Source organism: Lithobates pipiens, unplaced genomic scaffold, assembly GCF_037356315.1.
Source record: "Lithobates pipiens isolate NorthernLeopardFrog02 unplaced genomic scaffold, aLitPip1_a1.2 Scaffold_28, whole genome shotgun sequence".
NCBI lineage: Eukaryota > Metazoa > Chordata > Amphibia > Anura > Ranidae > Lithobates > Lithobates pipiens.
The window spans coordinates 197,032,213-197,056,685 of NW_027507789.1; the positions used below are offsets into that span (position 1 = coordinate 197,032,213).

The window sequence follows — 24,473 nt, forward strand, 5'->3', positions numbered from 1 at the left end:
TTTTCCCTTTCAGGAACAAGAAAATAATGACGTTATGGTGTTGGGCTGGTATAATAATGCTGTGGGGCTGGGATGAAATTTTTTCCAGGGCTGGTTTTTATTCCCATTCCGGCCCTGGGGCTGATCATCTATTGTGGAATCTGAGTCTGTCCACAAATGCCAGACCTTGTCATATTTTTTGGGGCATCCCCGGGACAGATATGTTGCTTTATACAGGGGTATCATTGTGTTGACTAATTGCTTCCATGAGGACAGTGTGGGGGGAGTGGTTGACTTTCACTTTAGTACAATGGCTTTTCTCGCATTAAAAAAGGATACCTATTAGGGTGCGTATTGCTATGGAAAATGCCAGTTCCACTAGGCCAAGGAGGCAGACACTAATTGTCAGGGGAATAGGAATAGTAATCAAACTATGAAAGAATTGAGTTACCTCCCGCCAATAGTCCTGAATTTGAGGGCAATCCCAGAATATATGCGTAAAATCTGCAGGGGTAGAGCATCTCCAGCAGATGGCCTACATGGCTGGATATATGGGGTGGAGGCGCTGGGGCGTATAGTAGATCCTGTGTAGGATTTTGAATTGGATCAGTTTATTCCTAGTGGCAACCAGCGGCCAGAGTGGATAGTCCCACATGTCTTCCCAGTCCTCGCTGTCCAGTTCCTGCACCTCCACTCCGCCACAGATCACGCAGACCATCCAGTCCGACCTGGATGGATGGTAGAAGTGCTGTTTTTGTTTTTCTGAATTTCCCCGTAACAGTTTTATTAACTGTTGATCCTGCCAGTAGACCCAATATTTTTTCTCTGTTGTTACTTTTTTTTTTTTTATATAATTTAAAATTTTATTGAGTGAATCAACAAGGACAATACAAATCCAGCATTGATATATAGTACAATAAGCTTAGACTGTAAGCCCTTGTACACACGGTCGGACATTCTGAGGGAAAAGGTCCGATCGGACCGCGTTGTCGGATAATCCGACCGTGTGTGGGCTCCATCTGACTTTTTCCATCGGAATGTCCGACCAACAAAGTCTGGATATAAAATTTTCCAACAACATGATCCAATCGGACTTTGTACGATCGTTTGTAGAGACTTCTGATCGGACAAAGTTCCACGCTTGCTCAGATCAAATCACAAGACCAAAGCTATTGGCTACTAGCCTGAACGTAGTCCCGTCACAATGACCGAATGTCATCACGTTCCGAAGGATCGGATTTTCTGACAACTTTTGTCCGACTGTGTGTATGCAACACCACTTTCGGACAAAATCTGTCACAAAAAAGCAGACGGATTTTGTTGTCGGAATGTCCGACCGTGTGTACAAGGGCTTACACAAACCAATAGTAGAGTAGAACCATGTGTTAGGTATATAAGGAATAGGATGAGGTCAACTGGCAACAAAGAAAACTACAGTAAAACCTTGGATTGCGAGCATCATTCGTTCCAGAAACATGCTTGTAATCCAAAGCACTTGTATTTCAAAGTGAATTTCCTCATAAGAAATAATGGACACTTAGATGATTAGTTCCACAACCATTTATTCATAGGTCCTTCAGTTTATAGTCCATATAAAAAGATTATAGCAATGTGACCAGATTTTACCCCCTTCCTGACCAGAGCACTTTTTGCGATTCGGCACTGCGTCGTTTCAACTGACAATTGCGTGGTCGTGCGACGTGGCTCCCAAACAAAATTGCTGTATTTTTTTCCCCACAAATAGAGCTTTCTTTTGGTGGTATTTGATCACCCCTGCGGTTTTTATTTTTTGCGCTATAAACAAAAGAAGAGCGACAATTTTGAAAAAAACACATTTTTTTTACATTTTGATATAACAAATATCCCCCAAAAATATATATAAAAAAACAATTTCTTTCCTCAGTTTAGGCCGATACGTATTCTTCTACATATTTTTGGCAAAAAAAAAATCACAATAATCGATTTATTGATTGGTTTGTGCAAAAGTTATAGCGTTTACAAAATAGGGGATAGTTTTATTTTTTTTAATATATATATATATATTTTTTTGGCAGCGATCAGCGATTTTTATCATGATGGCGGACATTTTTGACACATTTTTTGGGACCATTGTCATTTATACAGCAATCAGTGCTATACAAATGCACTGATTCCTGTGTAAATGACACTGGCATTGAAGGGATTAACCACTAGGTGGCATTGTGGGGGTTAAGTGTGTCCTGGGGTGTGTTTCTAACTGTGGGGGGCGTGGCTGTGTGTGACATGTCACTGATCTCTGCTTCCAATCACAGGGAGCAGAGATCAGTGACATTGTCACTAGGCAGAATGGGGAGATGCTTGTTGACATTAGCATCTTCCGTTCTTCCTCCCCGTGAGGTGATCGTGGGTACCCGCAACCCGACTCACTGAGCTTGCCGCACGCCTGCTGGCCGCCTCTTAGAAGACAACGTACAGGTACGTGATTCTGCCTGTACGAGCCCTTCTGCCGACGTATATCGTCGTGAGGCGGTCGGCAAGTGGTCAATGAAGGTACAACATTTAGCAACTCACGTGGTTGATTAAAACAGGCACATCTAAGTATGCAGGCATCCTGGGTAAAGCTGTCCACTTCCCGGGTAAAGCTGTTCTCTTCACCGCCGGCTGCCACCGATGTCGGTCTGCAATCATGACCGGGAAGACTACCCTGCAGTAGATCGATCTGAAAGCGAGGCTTGAACCACTCGTGTAGCGCAGCGTGGAAGCGATGACATCGATGGCGGTGCGGAGGACGGTCTATGTGGACAGCTTTACCCCGGATGCCTCCATACTTAGATGTGCCTCTTTTAATCATCAACCATGTGAGTTGCTAACGTTTGTAGCTGCTGACTTAATTTATTAATTTTTTTTCGACAGAACTCCGCTTTAAGGTAAATTAAACTGGGTTTCAGAGTGCTTCTTTTTTTTTTGTCCCAGAGATCAGATAGAGGGGGGTGAGAGGGTTTACATTTTATCCCAGAGTTGGGCTTTAAACTGGAGTTGTGGGCAAAATTTAAAAATTACATATACAATGGGGAAAATTATAATTTGATCCCATGCAGATTTTGTAAATTTGCCCTCTTACAAAGAAATGAAGGGTCTATAATTGTTTTTTTTTAAGCACATTAAGATCACGGAGTGGCCTAGCCGGTTTCCAGTCCTTACAGAAAATTTATGGAGGGAGCTAAAACTTTAGTTGGCAAGCGACCAGCCAAGAAACCTTAAAGCGGTAGTAAACCCGCATTTTTTTTTTTTTAAAACCTGCAAAGCAAAAGGCATAATGAGCTAGTATGCACCGCATACTAGCTCATTATGAAATACTTACCTTAGAACAAGGCCCCGACATCTCGCCCGATCCACGCCGAGGAAGCCGACATGCTCCCTCGGCGTCTCTTCCGGGTATCGCGGCTCCGGCGCTGTGAGTGGCCGGAGCCGCGATATCGTCACTCCCGCGCATGCGCGCGGGAGATTTAAATCCGGCCGGACGAGCGCTGCCGGATTTTCGCGGAGAGAACCCCCTTGTGCGCATGCGCCGCTGCAGTCAGCGGCGCATACCGAGGGGAATATCTCCTAAACCGTACAGGTTTAGGAGATATTTTTTTTACCTACAGGTAAGCCTTATTATAGGCTTTCCTGTAGGTAAAAGTTAAAAAAGTGGGTTTACTTCCACTTTAAGGATTTAGAGAAGATCTGTAAAGAAGAGTGGACCAAAATCCCTCCTCAGATGTGTGCAAACCTGGTCACCAACTACAAGAAACGTCTGACCTCTGTGCTGACCAACAAGGGTTTCTCCACCAAGTACTAAGTCATGTTTTGCTTGGGGATCAAATACTTATTTTATTCACTAAACTGCAACTCAATTTATAACATTTGCATCATGTGTTTTTTTTTTTCTGGATTTTTGGTTGATATTCTGTCTCTATCATTTAAAATACACCTATGATAAAAATTATAGACCCTTCATTTTTTGCAAGTGGGCAAATTTACAAAATCTGAAGGGGATCAAATAATTAATTTCGCCACTGTAGGAATCATTCTAAAGCCCCATACACACTCAGATTTTCTGCTGATTTTTGTTTTCAGATTTATCAAAACCATATAATATGAGGTCAAACCTTAGGAGTTTCAATGTAAATGCAATCAGGCAGGCCCTTGCATTACATGGTTTTGGTAAATCCAAAGCAGTTTTTGTTTTTCTATCTCCCCGCTGTAACACAATTTTTTGACAAGTTGATCTTGCCAGTAACTTAGAAGCAACTCGGTGCAACTCTTTGAGTGACGGTGAAGGCAATTCAGGGCAACTCGGAAGCACATGAAAGCCCGATCAGTTGGGTTTTCATGCTGCTCTTGGGTGGGTTTGGTTGTCCCTTATCCCAACCAATTCGGTTTAGTGAACAGATGCCCATGTGAGTAATATTGTAAATCTTTCTTCTTTGTCACACAGAGGAAATGGCTCAGTCCCCGGCCCTGCGGACGGAATATCTCATGTCGGGCATGCGGACTCCCCCTGCCAGGAGGAACAGCAAGCTGGCCACGCTGGGCCGGATCTTTAAACCGTGGAAATGGAGGAAAAAGAAAAGCGACAAGCTCAAACATTCACCGGCAGGTAGGAGGCAATCTATCTATTTATCTATCAACGTTCTATATAGAATTATGTGTAGCTGTTATCTATCTGCCAGTCGTGTTCCCATTCTTTAAGGCTACAATGTAGGTAGAACAGATGACCCTTAATTGGCTCCTACAGGCCTCACAGACAATGTGTAACTACTGATAATATTACAAATTGGAGGAAATAGTGCATGTAACCTTCACTATTTCCTTCCACAACAGAAAGAGTAGTGGATGGCAGAGGGAAAACGTTTTTTTACAGTTGTGCCTTCAGGCATAAAAGGACGTTCATCCAATTAACTGTAACATCCATAAACAGCTGTATACACATAGGCCCTCCATGGTGTCTCCTGGCCAAGCAAGAGGGCAAGAATTACCTGGAGGGGATGAACTTTTTCCAACGGTTACTGTTGTTTTTCTCTGAGACAGGTAGACATCGGAGCACTCCCTCTTCCTGAATGTGCAGATTTGTGCATACATTAGTGAGAACCGTTATTTGGCAGTGCACGCATGACTGGCCACCTTATCTGAAGAACATAAAGCGCATCTACATTTGTAGCCCCCATCTCCCCTGCACCTCCATCCTGCACCTAAAAGTTTACATTTTTTAATATGTATTGCTTTAGTACAGGGATATGCAATTAGCGGACCTCCAGCTGTTGCAAAACTACAAGTCCCATCATGTCTCTGCCTCTGGATGTCATGCTTGTGGCCATCAGAGTCTTGCTATGCCTCATGGGACTTGTAGTTCTGCAACAGCTGGAGGTCCGCTAATTGCATATCCCTGCTTTAGTATTTGCAGTGTGTGGTCTTCAAATTACTGAAGAGATTGGCACTGACGTTAAATTGTCTTTCTGCAATATTGTACTGTGAGCCCAGGCCGAGGTGTTTGCCATTTGCCTTCATTTCCTTTGCTTAAGCCAAACCAGGAAGTGAGAGGAAATCCCTTCAAAGTGGGGGAGTCCCTGGCTGTCACCTGAACTAGTGTCCCCATTGGAAGATTTCTTATCTATTCCTGTTCTGTGACAGCCCGGAATTTCAGATTGTTTTTCACTGTTGGTGACACTGGTAAGCAGGATAAATAGAGAGGGTGAATCTCCCTAACAGGGGTACAGACAACAATAAAAATCCCACTATACTCTAGTCCAGGGATATGCAATTAGTGGACCTCCAGCTGTTGCAAACTACAAGTCCCATCATGCCTCTGCCTCTGGGTGTCATGCTTGTGGCTGTCAGTCTTGCTATGCCTCATGGGACTTGTAGTTCTGCAACAGCTGGAGGTCCGTTAAATGCATATCCCTGCTCTAGTCTATCCAAAACTCAAACTGTTTTGTCTTTATACTTTAATTTGGAATATTATTATTATTACCTACAGTGTTCTACACATGATGTGTATGGAAATACAGACATCTTTTATCAAGTATTTTTGTCTCCTCCAGGTCTGGATAAGAAGAGCAGCGCCAAGCAGAACCGTGAAGAGATTATTAGGAAAGGACTGATAGAGATTGTAGATAGAGGTAAGGTGCCACCAGCAGAGCTTCAGCCAATTGGCAACAACAGACCATTTGCAGATCTATAAAATCAGATCTATAACCTTTGGTTGAGTGGTGGAATCCTTCAAAAATCTTTCGATTCATTTACTGTACAGCTGGTGTGATTACCTGGCATCTGTTCTTACACGGTCTTGCTACATATCAGTTGATAGCCGAAATCAGATCTGCAGTAGGAGTGCCACCAAGGAGCCTATAGTCTGACATCTTTATTTTAGGTACACTGTATAAGCAAATGCCTAAACATTTATATCGAGTGCTATGTACAGAATGCAGGTTTTAGGGTGTGCTACGTGCAGAGTTCAGAGGTGTGCAGAGTTCAGGGCTGTGCTGTGTACAGAGTGCAGAGTTCAGAGGTGTGCTGTGTACAGAGTGCAGAGTTCAGGGCTGTGCTGTGTACAGAGTACTGAGTTCAGAGGTGTGCTGTGTACAGAGTACTGAGTTCAGGGGTGTGCTGCGTACAGAGTACAGAGTTCAGGGGTGTGCTGCGTACAGAGTGCAGCGTTCAGGGGTGTGCTGCGTACAGAGTGCAGCGTTCAGGGGTGTGCTGCGTACAGAGTGCAGCGTTCAGGGGTGTGCTGCGTACAGAGTGCAGCGTTCAGGGGTGTGCTGCATACAGAGTGCAGCGTTCAGGGGTGTGCTGCGTACAGAGTGCAGCGTTCAGGGGTGTGCTGTGTACAGAGTGCAGAGTTATATTGCTAGCCAATCAAAAATACAATTATTGTTATTGTATTTTGGCAGGCTCTACATTTTTATGTTAAAGCTGAACTCCAGCTAAAAACACAGATAAAATATGAATACTAATGTATAATATAATAATAATATAATAGATTTTGAATAATATAATAATAATGAATATGGGAGCTGTTATACCTGCCTAAGAATTTGTAATTCTGTCTGTTTTGTTGGTGACCTCACTTTTGTTCACTGCTGATAAATGATACAGATTGGTCCCCCCCAGCTTGTGATTGCAAGATATGAAGTAGCTTGATTAGGTTATCTCTATCTTCTATTATTGTTCTTTTTGAGCACATGTGCATGCAGAAGAGCCTGATTGGCTCAGAGTACTGCTTCTCTCTCTTCCAGTTCAGTTGTACATTTGACGGTGCTATGAAGATAGATTCAAGTGCTTGCATTGGAAATAGATGAAATGTTCCAATGCCCAACTCTATTAAAATGTGATTTATTTTTTCTGTCTGCCAGGAATTCAACTTTGAAGGGCATTTGGAGGCTCTGCCACTGCTGACTTGTCTTCTGTAAATATCCGTTGCCTGGGTGTCATGCTGACCCAGTGGTTTTAGTACTGAGTCACTGATACAAAACAAAATCTGCAGTTCAGGAGCTGTGACCTCACTCCGATTTATAACGCTGCATGCTTGTTCCAGGTCAGTGACTCAGAAATGATAGAAGCCAGAAACAACTAGGCAGCTAGTTTTCCTGGAGGCAGGTCAGTAATGGCAGGCCTGGTGTTCCCCCTTTGTACAGATTTCCTTTAAATATCCAAAAACAATGTGAATAGATACTAATTTAATATCTAAAATAAATTGCATCGCTGTAAAAGAGACTTTTCAGATACCAGAGTGTGTGTTTTCCTTAAATCCTGAAATCCTGGGTGTCAACCCTTCAGCACATATAGAAATCCACGCAAGAAGTCTCAAAATCTGCGATGAACACCAAACACCACCAAACACTGGGGGACACTCACCAAATTGTAGGGCCATCCATGTAAAAAGGTTATTTTATTCCCATCAGGAGAAAGCTCTTGCGCTCTTGGATCTTCCACCATTCCTGATACCGACGGATGATCGATGTTCTCTTAATCCACAGAAAAAATAGAAAAATGTCTCGAAAGTGTAATTTCATCTGTAAAGTTTATTGAACAAACTAAATAAAACAAGCAGGCTAAAACTTACAGCAGACGCTGTTGGTATGCTTTGACGTCAGTCTTCTAGCTCTACCCAACGCATTTCGTCAAATAGGACATCCTCAGGGGCTCTAGACAGACTTCTAGATCTCATTTACAAGACTGTGTTTTGCCCACCCATCATACATTCTTTCAATAGTAATGAAACTTGCAGTCATGGCCACCACTAAAGTACATACGCAGGTTTGCAACAGATCAACAGACTTGTACAGTTTATTTTTTTGTTGATAAACAGAATGCATGAAATTAAGTTGCATTCTTCCAATAATACCTGGATTGGCAATCATAGTCCCTGCTACAATATATCAGCAGGTCTGCAATATATATCAGCAGATTTATAAATTTACTCACAAATCAAGTCCGCTGTTAGCCTGCTTGTGTTATCTAGTTTGCTCAATCAATTTTACAGATGATATTACGTTATTTGGAGCCTTTTTTTTTTTCTCTGTGAATTAGGAGAACACTTACCATCCTAAGGTATTAGGAATGGTGGATAACCTAAGGGCCCCTTCAAACCCTGTGGTTGAGCTGAATTTTTAACACCCCCCAAACTGCTCCCCCTTCAGCTGTAAAGGCAGCAGCCGGTGGTGTAACGCATGCCGCGGCTGTGATGATTTGCTTTGCAGCCATGGCAGTAATGATACCCCCCTGTCAATTTTGGTGGGCATATTGGTGGGCATAGTACCCACCAAGCATGACCCATTCACCCATTCAAGTGCAGTGCACAGATTTTCAGCAGTTTAAGGGGGTAAAGAAGACAGTGAGAAGGAGATGCAGTGCTTCCTTGTCGCCTGTCATATGTTCTCTAAAGAGCATTCCAAATGCAGATTGCTATTCAGAGATCAATGTAAGTTTGAACAAGCCCAGGTTTCCTCTAATGGAAGCAAATGTGTACTGATCTCTGTAATGTGAGGTCCTACAGTTTGGTAAATGTGCACCCCGAATGTTTGGTAGCGGTTGCAAGGATTTCTTCATATACTGAAGGGCTGACTCTCGGGATTTCAGGATTGGACAGTTGATGGTGTGACACACACACTCTGGTATCTAAAAAGTCTCCTTTACAGAGCTGCAATTATTTTAGCTTTCATACAAGAACTTTATACAGTAAAACCTTGGTTTGAGAGTAACTTGGTTTGAGAGCATTTTGCAAGACAAGCAACATTTTATTTTTTTAATACATTTTGACTTGATATACAAGCGATGTCTTGATATACAAGTAGTGTCATGTCACAACTGAGTATAAAAGAGAAGAGAGGCGCCTCTAAGTGTAGCAATATGGTTACATTTAATGAAGGTACAACATTTAGCAACATATTTCTACACTTAGAGGCGCCTCTCTTCTCTTTTATACTCAGTTGTGACATGACGCTACTTGTATTTCAAGACATAGCTTGTATATCAAGTCAAAATGTATTTAAAAAAAAATGTTGCTTGTCTTGCAAAACGCTCTCAAACCAAGTTACTCTCAAACCAAGGTTTTACTGTATAAAGTTCTTGTATGAATTTTGCTTCTAATCCCCTTGTGGAGGCTTCCATTTGTGGATGGACATGTTATGGTTACATTGCTATAATCTTTTTATAAAGGACTATAAACTGAAGGACCTATGAATAAATGACTGTGGAACGAATCATTTGAGTTTCCATTATTTCTTATGGGGAAATTTGCTTTGATATACAAGTGCTTTGAATTACAAGCATTTTTCTGGAAAGACTTGGGCCCCATTCCCACGAGCCGTATCTGCTGCCTTGGCATCCACCTCTGTCCGCCAGCTCAGCGAAAGATCTCTCCGTTGATCTCCGCTGAGCCGGCGGATGACAGGTCCCTCTCTGCTCACTGAGCGGGGAGGGGCTAGTCGAGCGCCGCTGGTTTCTATGGAGAGATCGGATGGAAACGGACAGCATGTCCGTTTTTCATCAGATCTCACCCAATCCGATCCGCCAGCAATGGATCCGGACGTAGGACCATCCGTCTGCTTTTGGTGGATCGGGCCGGGTCGGATGGCAGCGGACATATCACCGCTGACATCCATCGCTCCATAGACCAGCATGGCGTTCAGGTTCCGCCGTCAAAACTGACAGGCGGACCTGAACGGTCCGACAGTGTGAAAGGGGCCTTTTGCTCGCAATCCAAGGTTTTACTGTATATTGTTCCTTATTGCTAGCTGCTTTTATGTATTAGCGCAGATTTTCCTGTTTATTTTATATAAACAATATATGATATTTTATATAAATAAACAATGTAATATAAAATACTAAAACATGGATTTTATTGTGACTGTAGGGAATGTTCCATGTGAGTTCGTTTTTTTCCAGGGAGGGATCTTATTACCCAGAGGCTGTTCCTGGCAACTAAGGAGAGCTGGAAGCAATGGATTTCTATTTTTTTATATTATAGATATAGTTGGAGAAACCCTTGAATTTTCATTCTCTATAATGTGCTGAACACGAAGGTCTTTGTGACTCCATGCTCTCTCAGTAAGCATGTAAACACAATGCCGACTGTGTTCAGTTAAGAGGAATCCTGCGAAGCTCACTGGGTTGTACAGTCACGCTGCTCCAATTATTTGCTGCTGTTCTCTTGCTGAATCACAAGGATATTACGTGGGAGCTTTTAACATGCAGTTTTGTATTCCCGCCCACATGCAGCTCACTGATATGCCAGTTTAGCTACCCTGTCATTTCATGGCTCCATTCTTGGCTTTGGAGTACATTCCAGCTTCCAAGATATTTAGGAATACACAAAGGCCGATTCCCCCCCCCCCCTTTAAAGGGAACTTTTTAAACAATTTTAAAGTGCATGTAAATGCAATTTTTTACTTGATAGTGTAGGGACAGGTCAGAGCGTTTGTCCAGTTTTTAGCGTTGTCTGTATCCTTACTGGGGAGATTTGCCTCCTATTTGTCCTGGTTACCACTGTCATCGAGACGAGAGAATGTAGACGACCTCAAAACTTTACAGTGGCCTCTCACCCTAGGTTTACATCTATGCGACTGCGTATGCTTTTTATTATGGCATTTTTTTTTCTCTTTAACAAACTGCATATAGCTGGTTTGTTAAGCAGCGGGCAGGGAAGCCTGGGGGCCACGTCCTTAACATCCAATGAGTCATCAGCTGTCAGCCGGCTTCCCCACTGACAGCTGAATGTAAAAAACAAGCATGGGGCAAAAAAACTGCATGCCCGCCAGGTGCTTTGGGGACAAGGCCTTCTTACCCCCAACCCTGGCCGGTGGTTGTGGGGGTCTGCGGGCAGGGGGCTTATCGGAATCTGGCTGATCCCCCAGATCCCAGCCCCCCATGTGAATGATTTTGCCAAACGGCCTGATATGAATTGGGTATTGTTTTTTTTTTTTTTTTGGGCGATTTTTTTTTTTTTTTAAATAACAGCTATGCTTGTTTTTACATCCAGTTGTCAGCGGGGAAGCACGCTGACAGCTGGAGACTCATCAGTTGTTAAGGATGCGGCGGCTGGCTTCCTAGCCCGCTCCTTAACAACCAGCTATGCACAGTGTGTTATTGATGTAACCTGTGCAATATTATACAATCTATTATAGCCTATATAACTATTGCATACATGTATTAATTGCCTATCCCTATAAATTAGCTAGTCTATAAGAGTCTGATAAGCACAATGATATAACAAACACATCTGCTTAGTAAACAAGTTACATTTATTTCCCTTGAAAACAGGAATATACTAAACAGCAGAATTAGGAAAACTGACATAAAGGTATTAAAAGAGATTACAATGTTACAGAGCTTGCAATCAGCACACAATACAAGAATATACTTATCACATCCTCTAAAATAGACTCCTATAGGATGGTCTTAAGATGTTGAAAGAGCTCTGGGCCACATGGCTTAGGCCCTAAGCCAGCAATAGAGCAAGGTCTCAAGATGTCGAGCCAGCAGGCTCATGCAAAGACCAGCCTTGGAAGAGAGAGAGGGAGAGAGATTGCCTGTGTGTGCTCCCTTTTAACCAATACATACACGCCCACTCGTAGCCATCCCCATTTGCCTTCCATCCAATAGATATTGCCAAGAGGTAGTCCTTGAAATATCTGCCCATTCTCCAGGAAGCATGCTATATTGTCCACTAGGGGCAGCGTTTGTCCATGAATCATCTCTACTAGCCCTGGGACATCTTATCTAGCTCTTATTCTCTTTGCAGCCTGTAATCACACATATCACAGCAGGTGGGCTTGAGCCAAGCCATTGTTATTCTGATCTTAGGCCCCCCCCCTGGCTGTATCAACCAGGAAATGAAATACCAGAAGTATGATATTAAACCATGTTGCTACCCAACAGTTATGGAGAAAAAAAAAAAAACGCAAAATGCAAAACACATGTAATTGAAGTTTATTACATGGAAAACGCAATCTGCTGCGGAAAAAAAGTCCCTGACCCTTTCCAAAAACGTACCGGCTTAAAAACGCGTAGATGAGAATGTGTACTGTAATGGATGTTAAATGGACAGTAGTGCGTTTCTGCAAATTGCAAAACGCACTAAAAAAATGCATAGGTTTGTTTGAACCTAGAACCTAGGGTAGAGGAAGAAGTGATGAAAAAAAAAACCTCTAATGGGGATTTTTGTTACATCGATTTATTTAGGAGTGATTTCCTTTTATTTCCTGTTGCGTCTCCAGGATGGAAGGTGAAGCAAAATCTCGCCAGCAGGACACAGGCAAAAAAACAAACAAACTGAAATTGGTCCTCATTTTTCCATACTCCTGAAACAAAGCAAAAATTGTTTTGGCTTTACACACAATTGAAGTTAAAGTGGACCAGTAATGGCCAAAGCATGGAGGTGGTCATTGCTGAACTCTTTTTGAAAGTGCTAAGACATAGGGGGGGGATTTACACCTGGTGCACACCGAATCTGGTCCAGCTCTGCATAGTAACCAATCGGTTTCTAGGTCTTATTGTCAAAGCTGAAGTTAGAAGCTGATTGGTTACTATGCAAAGCTGCACCAGATTCTGTGTGCACCAGTTTTAGTAAATCTCCACCACAGTGAATGTGAATTACCAATCTACTGTCAGTGTTGAATTTGGTGCATCATCTTGTGCAAATATCAATGAAAAAATTGCAGGGAAGCAGACCATGCTTTAAAGCGGGAGTTCCGGCGTTTTTTGTTTTTAAAAGTCAGCAGCTACAAATACCGCCTGCGATGTCGGCACCCGAAGCCGATCTCTCAATGGTCTCTCGGGTGCTGCCGCCGCCATCATCGGCTTCACTTCCCGGTTCCCTACTGTGCATGCGCGAGTCGCGCTGTGCAATAAGGATGGTCCCCGCTGTCTCTGGGATCCGTGTGTTTCCCAGCAGATAGCGGGGGACCCGCAGGAAGTGGCGTAAATACCCGCAGAATCTACGGCTATCTATGCCGGAAGTGGGTGCAAATACCTGTACTATACAGGTATCTGCACCTACCTCCCCCCTGAAAGGTGCCAATTGTGGCATCGGAGGGGGGGAAGGGTTCCAATGAGCGGAAGCTCCGCTTTAACCACTTGACATCTGTGCTATAGCCAAATGACGGCCACAGCGTGGACCTGAATTCCCGGTCATATGACAGCCTCCCCTGTGTACGCTCCCTGCAGGGCACGCATGGAGCGCGCTGTGATCACCGAGTCAATGAGACTCGGGTGATCATCGATCCGAGCAAGAGGCTGGTCCCGGCCCCTTACCATATGATCAGCTGTCAGCCAATGATCTTTTTTTTTTTTTCTCCTCATGCTGACAGCGGAGGAGAAAAAAAAGCCGATCTCATCTTAAAGGGACATCGGTCCCGAAAAGGAAGAGGCAATTATGCCTCATTTATGCCATCTAACAGTGCCCACAAGTGCCATCTATCAATGCCCACAAGTGCCATCTATCAATGCCCACAAGTGCTACATATCAATGCCCACCAGTGGTGCCCATCACTGCCACCCATCAGTGCCCATCACTGCCACCCATCAGTGCCCATCACTGCCACCTATCGGTGCCCATCAGTGACGCCTCATCAGCGTACATCAATGATGTACAAAAATTACCCGTTTTAAAATTTTATAACAAAAATTTTTTGGTTTTCTAAAAATTCGGTCTTTTTACAAAAAAATTTAAATTTCACAGGTGATCAAATACCATCAAAAGAAAGCTCTATTTGGGGGGAAAAAATTATAAAAATGTCATTTGGGTACAGTGTTGTATGACCGCGCAATTGTCATTCAAAGTGCATCAGCGCTGAAAATTGGTCTGGACAGGAGGGGGTTTAAGTGCCCAGTAAGCAAGTGGTTAAAATAGGGTTCAACGTTCCCCTGTCCTTTCCGCTTTCTTATAGGAAACCTGGCATGACAAAAACCCGGAGACCACCATTGTGCAACCTTCTATCTGTAAATGCTTTTCCTTGGCTGTATTGTTTATCCTCTTGCTTTGCTACTTTGAATCACTATAGTCTTTCAGACTGTCTATGATTTCTCTGGTATGCATAGTTATTCCAGGCCAGTGATTCAGAAAGAATTGAAATGGTGGGTCAATATCACAGCCAGGCAACTAGCATTTTGAAAGGTTGGTCAGCAATAGCAGCCCTCTCTGTATTTTATGACAGATGTGCTTCTAACACTTATCTTGGCTAGATGAACCATCGCTCCAACATCCAACAGCGTCCTGCAATGCAAGTTGGTCATGTGACCTGAAAGGGGCATCCTAGATCTGGTTTTCCCCTTCAGCAGAGATCACATGACCCTCATGCTAGTCATAGGGCAGTGACACAGAGGACTGACCCCCGAGGCATCCAGACAATTGTCATTTTCAAAAGTAGGTAACGGCCTACAAGCTTAAAACATTGAACACAATAAAATGAACATTCCCTCATAAACCATTTGTTAAAGTTCCTCCCCAGCTGCTGCAGTTCACAGCTTTCTAAGCTGCCGGCTTTTGCTCTTTAAGTGCTGCTTCCCTGAACTTCTGCTTTTCACAGGAAAGAGCTAACAGTAGACAGAGCAGTCTCCAGTCAGTCTCTTGGCTTGGAGAAGTGAGAGGGGGGGGGGAGGGAGGATCCTTGCTATCCTAGGCCAAGAAGCTGTGTGTTTCTATTGATGCACACAGCGTAGAGAGACAGAGCGCTAATCCATACACGTAAGGGTGGCTGTATAGGATGCTACAAGAGAAAGGAGCGGCCATCCTGACACAGGAACCCCGGGGCAGTGGTCACGGCACCATCTTTACCGGGACATAGGCAAGGATTAGCTACACATCTAGTAAGTGATTAAAGTATCACTAAAGGCAAAACTTGTTTGTGTTTCTCAGAGAGTGGAGAGGGAATAGAACGCCTGTCAGGTTTTTATTGCAGTCTGGGTCCCCTAGGGTCACCCTCTCATCAAAATGAAAAATAAAAGAAAATCCCACATTTTGGGATGTCCAAGAACAGTAATAGAGGGGAAATCTTCTAATAAGGACACTGCGTTGGGTGACAACCAGGGATTCACTTTAGAGGGATCTCCCCTCACTTCCTGTTTTGGCTAAGAGACAGGAAGAGAAGAGACAAATCCCTAATGGGACACAGATATATAAAAAAAAAAAAAACACTAACGGGGTTATAACCCTCCCTTACTGTATCCAAAAAAAATAAATAAATGTTGGCCCATAATTCAGCTGCTAAATGTGCTTACTCCACTTGAACATGCTCTGAATCTCTCTCTCTCTACTGTATTCACTAGCAGAGCCATCACATTAATAGCTGGCTTATGTTATTTCTTGGTAAATACTGCCCTCTTGTGGACGATTGGTAATATTACAGTCTGTATTATTTGCTATTTGATGAAAAGACACAAGGCCATTCCATATGCCTTGTGTGTGTCTGTTTTATTTATATCTTTGTGCATTCTATACATTGTCATTTTTTTTTTAATTATACAAAGTGTGGGAGAAACATCCATAATAGGGAATTTTTCTTTTTTTTGTTTACAAACTATTTTATCTGGTACAAAAAGCTTTGACATATGCCATAGAAAGGTATAATACAGGTATTTTACACAAAAGACAAAACAAGAAAAACGTTATGATATATGAGGAACATAGTTTGCTTTAGTATTTTGAGTTCATATTATTGTATATTATGCATATTGTAAATGTATAACTCTTACTAAAGCTTATCTGATATATGTTCATAATATTATTATTCAGCGTTGAAAAAAAGATTATAATAGGGAATTTTCATGGTGAAGATGCAATAAAATAAAAAAAAACAGATAAGCATGCATTATACAAGCATTTATATGCATTTCCATTTGTTTTCATTAGACATGCATAATGAATGAAAATGCAGCACATTTCAGAAATGTTCTAAGCTAGATGAGAACTAGTTTCTTCTTGAAATGCGTTTTCATGCGGTAAAATGCATGCATTGATGGGCAAGCTCTGACTAAGCTATGTATTTTAGAGCAATGAAGTGAAGAAATTTAGTTCACAGAAGCCAATCATATTTCAAGCTTCTTTCTCCCAGTGGAAGGTTACAGAATAAAATCTGCTACCAGATTGGCTGCGACTGGCAACAACCGAGTTTCTTTATTTTTTTTTTCAGAGACTCAAAAGAGATACATTGGTAAGACCTCATAAGAAACTACATTCCATTAATAAGGGGCATAAAGGATCCCAGTTATGAGGAAAGATGAAGTGAATTTGGTTTATATACCCTGAAAAGAAGTGAATAAGTGGGGATATGATCACTTTATATACATCATACTTCACTTAGTAAACTCAGGGGAAAGTTGTTCACTTTAAATCCTAACTGAACCCTTGTCTATTAGTTACTGTAATGCAGTCGGAAATGTTTGTGGTTTTGTTTTTTGCGCTTGGTGCAGAAGTCAGTGGCGGCTGGTGCTCAAGTTTTTTGGGGGTCGCAAACAAACTGAAAAACTCTGAAAAAAAAAGCATCAATCGCAGCCACTCTGCCCATCAATCGCAGCCACTGTGCCCATCAAATGCAACCACTTTTCCATCAAACGCAGCCACTGTGCCCATAAATTGCCACCACTGTGCCTCATAAAATGCCACCACTGTGCCCATCAGTTGCTGCCACTGTGCCCATCAGTTGCTGCCACTGTACCCATCAATCGCAGCCACTGTGCCCATCAATCGCCACCACTGTGCCCATCAAATGCAACAACTTTTCCATCAATTGCCGCCACTGTGCCCATCAATTGCCGCCACTGTGCCCATCAATTGCCGCCACTGTGCCATCAATTGCCGCCATTGTGCCTCATAAAATGCAGCCACAGTGCCCATCAATTGCTGCCACTGTGCCCATCAATCGCAGCCACTGTGCCCATCAAATGCAACAACTTTTCCATCAAACGCAGCCACTGTGCCCATCAATTGCCGCCACTGTGCCCGTCAATCGCCGCCACTGTGCCCATCAAATGCAACAACTTTTCCATCAAACGCTGCCACTGTGCCCATCATTTGCGGCCACTGTGCCCATCAATTTACCGCCACTGTGCTTCATAAAATGCAGCCACTGTGCCCATAAGTTGCTGCCACTGTGCCCATAAGTTGCTGCCACTGTGCCCATCAATCGCAGCCACTGTGCCCATCAATCGCCGCCACTGTGCCCATCAAATGCAACAACTTTTCCATCAAACGCAGCCATGGTGCCCATAAATTGCCGCCACTGTGCCTCATAAAATGCCACCACTGTGCTCATCAATTCCTGCCACTGTTCCCATCAGTTGCTGCCACTGTGCCCATCAATCGCAGCCACTGTGCCCATCAAGCGCTGCCACTGTGCCCATCAATTTCCGCCACTGTGCCCATTCATTTCCGCCACTGTGCCTCATAAAATGAAGCCACTGTGCCCATCAATTACTGCCACTGTGCCCATCAATTGCCACCACTGTGCGCCATCAAACGCAGCCACTGTGCCATATCAAATGCTACCAGTGTGCCCCCGCCGGCCCGCTGTCTGCATGGCGCTCGCAGGTCACCTTTTTTTGATGCCTATTAGAGCCTATGCTTCTAATCAGGTGTTTCAAGAACACCCCCCTCCACTGGAATTCAGGCGCCCTGCACCCGAAAAGGGGCCAGGCGCCTGAATATGGGGAGGCACTGGTGGCCATAGATAGATTCATGCATTGTATGAATCTATTGGTACTGGTTGGGGTGGCAGGAGAGAGGGGGCAGCACGCGGGTGCCCTTATGGATGCATCGCCACTGGTCAGAGTGCTGTTTCAGTTCTCCAGAGGTCCATGTGGTCACCCTCTCTTGCTCACTCCCAAGATGGACTGTGGGTTATGGTACTTGTCATGTGCATAGAGCAGTGTACATGGCCCCAGCTAATGTGCACTGTTTTTTTTTTAAACAAATGGAAGTGAGGAGGGGTGGGGGGTTCAGGAGCTCATAGAGGATGTTACAAGGAGGCAGAAAGAAACCGTAAGAAATGTTATTGAAAAATAGATTACAGGGCCAATAAATAGTGGATGTGTATGTATTTGTATAGTGTATGAATTCTTTTTGGAGAATAAAGATGTTGTTTAGTGTCATTTTAAAATGGAATTAAACCCATAGATTTAACAGTTTCCAAAAACAGTTACATCTCCAGCACATGCCAGGAATGTAACTGTCACATTGGTTGTGCTCACAATCAAACTATCAAACCATCCAATGGCGGGTGTCCTACCCGATCACATGTGCAGTATCATGGCAGTTGACGATTAAACGGAAGCCAAGATGGCAGCTTCCTTGGCTGAAAACAATAGGGGGGTTTACTTCCACTTTAAGGTCACTACAAAAAGACACAAATGCAGTCTTTGTTACTGGAGGAATATACAGTATCTCACAAAAGTGAGTACACACCTCACATTTTTTTGTAAATATTTTATTATATCTTTTTTCATGTGACAACACTGAAGAAATGACACTTTGCTACAATGTAAAGTAGTGAGTGTACAGCTTGTATAACAGTGTACATTTGTTGTCCCCTCAAAATAACTCAACACACAGCCATTAACCACTCAAGCCTCATACACACGATCGGACTTTGTACAAACTTTCCCGTGGATTTTTGTACAAAGGGCGTCGGCCGTGAACTTGTATTGCATACAAACGGCAGGACTTTTTCAGCCAACTTTCACAAAATCATGTGGTTTTTCTGCTCTTTACCGCCACCTTTGGTCAACTTCTGTATTGTTGTCTGATCTTTTGCATTGGTTCTGAGCATGCGTGTTTGTACTTTGTACAAAAGTCCGATGGTTTTCTGTACACACGATCGGACTTTGCTCCATCGGACTTTTGTTGCCGGAAAGTTTGTCCGTTCGCACAGCCAACAAAAGTCTGATGAAAATTTTTTATTTTTACACTGTTCTTTTCTGTGTCTTCTTTTCAACCTGTAACAATGTGAAGGTAATTTACAATTGGCATTAATGATCTGAAGGCAGATGAAGCTGTCTGTATAACATCTGTCCTATTTGTGACAGTTGTGCTTCCTCATTTTAATGTCTATTGTTCAGATCCTGATCTTAAAGAGAGCCCATCAGAGGATTCCACGACTGAGGACTCCAGTGATTTCCCCTCTCCCACAAGCCCATCGCCTTCCCCTGATGAGACCCTGCAAGAGATCTTATCCGCAGCAAATATCAGCTCCCTGGATGAGGACCAGCAAGTAGAAGAGGATGCAGGTACTGTGAAGGACAAAGCATGTCCAACTGATTTTTATTTGGTAAAGGGTTGGATTTGCCAGAAATTCAAAAGATCGATAAGTGTTAAGCCTCATACACACGGTCGGACTTTATACAAACTTTTCCGTGGACTTTTGTACAAAGGGCGTGGTCCACAAGTTTGTATCGCATACACACGGTCGGACTTTTTGACAACAAACACGAACGTAATGACGTCACAACGTACTGACGCCGCTTCAAAAGAGGACGTTCAATGACTCCAGCGCCACCTTTGGTCAACTTCTGTATTGTAGTCTAATCTTTTGCATTGGTTCTGAGCATGCGTGTTTGTACCTTGTACAAAAGTCCGATGCTTTTGCGTACACACAGTCGGACTTTGCTCCATTGGACTTTTGTTGCCAGAAAGTTTGTCCGTTCGCACAGCCAACAAAAGTCCGATGAAAACAGAAAAAGTTTGTCCGATGGAGCGTACACACAGTCGGATGTTGCTCCAAAACAGCTAATTTGCATGTTTGTTGTCAAAAAGTCCGACCGTGTGTACGGGCCTTTATGCTAGAGCTCTGTGCAGGGGCGGACTGACAACTCATGGGGCTCCTGGGCAATAGGAGATTATGGGGCCCCCAGGCAATCAGAGATTATGGGGCCACACAGTATACAATCACATAGTATACACATACATGTACACAGAGTATACACAGACATGTTTCTATTGGCTGAGAAGGTACTGGAGAGGTGGGGCAGCTATAATCTCAGGATTTTTAGACCAAAAGGATGTCGGTAAGGGACATTTCAGAGACAGATGTAAAAAAAAACACAGATTTTTACATACTGTCCCTGGTTTTACTGAGGCTGGCAACCCTGATGGGGACCCCCTAGTGGCCCAGGGGCCCTCAGGCAGTGCCCGAGTGGCCAAATGGTCAGTCCGCCCCTGGCTCTGTGTTTTACTCATCAGTGGCTAGTTTTGGACTGTGTACACAGCTCCAGAAATATCAACAAAACAAACCTGGGGAAGGAGCTTGGGTAGGACAATGCAGGTAAAATGATGTAAACAGGGGTGGAATTATCTAAGGTCAGGTAAAATGCAGCCTATTCATTCTTATTTCCCATCTCTGAAGTACCTTATTCATATATTCCTCTGGAAAGTCCACCATGGGACTGCAGACACCTCATTGTTGGTGTCACTGATCCCCCTAGTGGACTTTCCGTAGGAATAAATAGATGGTGCCCTTCAAAGAGCATAACAAGAATCTCACAGTTGTCACAGCAGAGCCTGATATGGGTCATTTTCTCACGTTTATTTATTTATCACCTAAGGTAAAGTGCAGATGACGTTGGAAGAAGAGCTGAAGGACTCTGTGGAGAAGACATTACAAGCCTTACTTCTCACCGAATCTCTCGAGTCTCCATCTCCAGAGAGAAAAGCAACGCTCCTCAACAGCCCCCCGCTACTTCCATTGACCCAACCTAAGACATCCACGTGGGCTAACCAGTGTATACAAGGTGAGAGAACATCTGACACCAAGAGTGCCATTCACAATACAACAGAACAAAGTGGTAATCTCATTCATGGCTGCAAATTACAATACAGCTGTCTTGTCAATTTTTCTAAAAACCAATCTCAGCCGAACTCATTTCATGGTGCATTCAAACCAAATGTGAAGGCTAACTTGGGGAATACAACTTATTCCTGCTTAGCTTTTCACCTTCACATTGCAACATGAAGGGGCACAAATCCCGAGACATAAATGTGTCATCCCTTCTATCAACAGAAGAAAACCTGCTGTGTTTGGTTGAATTTCATTTCTTTTAATACAATTTAGGCTAAGGGTATTTTTTTTTTGTCATATATATATATATATATATAACAATATATTTATATTAGAAATTTGCACATCACTTAAAAATGCAACAATAAAGACAAAAAGTAAAACATTTTAATAAAGGTACAGACATTACCCTGCCGATTATAAAACCCCTGTGACTGGTTGAGCACAATCTCCACATATAACATACAGCTAGGATCGAGCCCCCACTGTCACGTAGCTTATCCGAGGACAAGATGCTGAGAGAGGCTCCCCTTGGGGCTAAGCGCAGTAATACCCCTGAAGGTGGTACAGGAGGTATAGGTCTCAAAGAAGCACGGGTTGCCAGCAGGTTGAAGAATGCTTGAGCTGATGATCACTTGGAGACCCCTGGTGATGGCAGCAAGGTGAGAGAGCAAGTCCCTTGTAGGCTGCAACTGGATACAGATGATGGTGTATACAGGACACTCAGTAAAGGCCTGGGTGAGGATCAAACACCTGAGAGTAGGTCTGGAGGCATTTGCCAGAGGGTGGTGAGGTAAGCCAGGGGTCAGACACAGGAAAGTACTTAGCAAGGTGAAAGTAGAGTCCGTAAGCCAAGCTTGGGGTCAAACACTGGTGGTCAGGCAGGTGTAAGTAATAGCAAAGTCTGTGAGCTAAGCCGGGGGTCAAACACTGGTAATCAGGTAGGTGCAGATAATAGCAAAGTCTGAGCCAAGGTGGGGGCCAAACACTGGAGAAGAGATCAGAGCAAGTCAGGAGGCAAGCCGGGTCACAACAGGAATCACTTGGAAGCACAATGCAGGTTCAAGAACAGGGGAGAGCTGAAGACAATCCAGCAATTTGGAGAGGATATGGGCAGCCTTTTATAGTCCAGCAGAGAGTCCCGATTGTCACGCGTCACGCATCACGCCGCCTTGTTCCGTCGTGCACCCGCATATGCTGAACCGTCATCCTACCTCGCATGCATGCAGGAACGCGCCGATAACGACTGCTAAGGCTATTTCTCTGACACCCACATAGAAAATGCAATACAGTACACATGATCACTAAGAATGTCCAGGAGATCTGAATAATGTGCCTCTCACCACAGACATAACAGGTGGACATAGAGTAAATCCATCCATCCCATACTTTGTCAAATTTACAAAATGCACCTCTACTAAAGTATGTACCTTTGTAGAAGGGGAGAGCTTTATTGATCTGCGACTTCCAAGCTGCTAACAACGGTTCCGGTGTATTTTTCCATGATAAAACAACCAGTTTCATGGCAAAGAATAATAGCAGGGTATTATAGGTGTGCATAGCATTCATGGGCACCAGGGATTCCACTAAACTCTATAAGCAAATTTCTACAGTTATATGGTAAAAGTAGTAACTAAAGTAATACAGGCCAAAATCTCCCACCAATATAGTTGGATAGCTGGGCATTTCCAAAATGTGTGCAGGAAAATATCATAGGAACATGGACAATGCCAGCATGAAGATGTATTTCTATAGATCCTGGCAAGTCTAGCTGCAGTGAAATATATCCTATGCATGAATTTGTAGTGAATTAGACACTAAGTGGGTAAATGGGGCCTCCCAAATATGATCCCAGTCATCTGTCTAGCCAAGGAGCAGCGGTGTTCCATACTGTCATGCACGGCCTTAATAGAGCATTGATTTCTAGGAACAAACTTTTGTAGAAGGTAGAAAGTACTTTGGTCAAAGAATCATCCCTCAGTAGTTGCTCAATATCACTATAGTGCAGGGTAACCCAACCAGCACCAAATTGGGAGTGAAAGGCATGCCAAAATTGTACATGGTGATGGGTGATTGACAGGTGGAATAACAATGTAGGCTCATCGAAGGGTCCCATTGCTAACCACGTGCTGGAGCTGTTTGATTCCAAATTTGGTCCAGATAACTGGATCAGGATCGAAATAGAAGTGTGCCAAAGTAGGATTTTTCCATAGCGAAGTATGAGGAGAAACCAAGAGGGACTCAAGATTGGTCCACCCATGGACAGTGCTCCAGGCCTTGAACTGAGCGCATAGGGCAAGTCAAGCTATAGGGATCAAATGAGTTAAGGCCTCATAAGAACCCACAATGGCCACTTCCAGGGACACAGCAACGTCATCAAATGGGGTTGTTAGCCAGCGGTGAACAAAAACAAGTTGCCCAGCTATAAAGTATTTGAAAAAAATGAGTCACTGCTAACCGTCCTTCCAGCCAAGGCTGATGCAACATTGCCATTTTAATTCGAGGAAGGCTCAGGGTATTTTATTTATGTTACTGCCAAATATAAGACAAAACTTTTGGATTTGTGTGGATAGGCAGTTGTTTCTGGGTGAATATAGGAATTAGTGAAAAATCTTTCCAATGATGATACAGACAAAAAAACAACAACAAATTTTTCAGAGAGTTAGGGAAAATGTAAAACTTCTGACTGTAAGGTCAGGATGCAGACGTTCAGAATAAATAGCAAGCTAGTGTAACTTCACCTTTAGCAGTCACCCTGCTGAAGGTGAGGCAAAAGCTGATGAGGTTCAGATAATATGCCTACTGTGCCAGAGACCAATCCCAGAACTGGGGGGCATTTGCTTAGACTGATTTCCCTGAAATTGATAAGGGAGAAGTGGGGCTGCGTCCCATTGCGTTGGGTGGATGGAAGGTGTGTCCTATTGTCTGGCAACTGGGACGTGATAGAAGAAGACAGCTGGGGCTTCCAGCAGAAGCCTTCTTACACCAACAATGTGTTTACTATAGTACATGCCGTCTTATCCCAGCTGTACCCCCTCTATTTGCCATGCAGGTGTTACAGGGACAGAAGGTATGTCAGAATCTCTGTGATGGAGTCAAAAACTTCACAGAAATTGTTATTCTTCCTCACTCTAAACAGAACAAAAGTTGTCTGGATTTAGTATGTAGCTTTGACTTTTTATAGCCTTTAGTGGTGGATGCCTT

At 43.4% G+C, this 24,473-nt stretch overlaps 1 protein-coding gene across 4 annotated transcripts in view; it reads left to right on the top strand.

Moving 5' to 3' along the window:
- Positions 1–24,473, top strand: part of PHACTR3 (phosphatase and actin regulator 3) — a 225,049-nt gene that overhangs the window by 64,622 nt on the left and 135,954 nt on the right. For all 4 annotated transcript variants that reach the window (XM_077460255.1, XM_077460257.1, XM_077460256.1 and 1 more), the window contains exons 2-5: positions 4,439–4,600; positions 6,042–6,119; positions 19,555–19,722; positions 21,037–21,222. In XM_077460255.1, the coding sequence (XP_077316381.1) occupies positions 4,439–4,600; positions 6,042–6,119; positions 19,555–19,722; positions 21,037–21,222 (594 nt within the window). The remainder of the gene's footprint in view (positions 1–4,438; positions 4,601–6,041; positions 6,120–19,554; positions 19,723–21,036; positions 21,223–24,473) is intronic.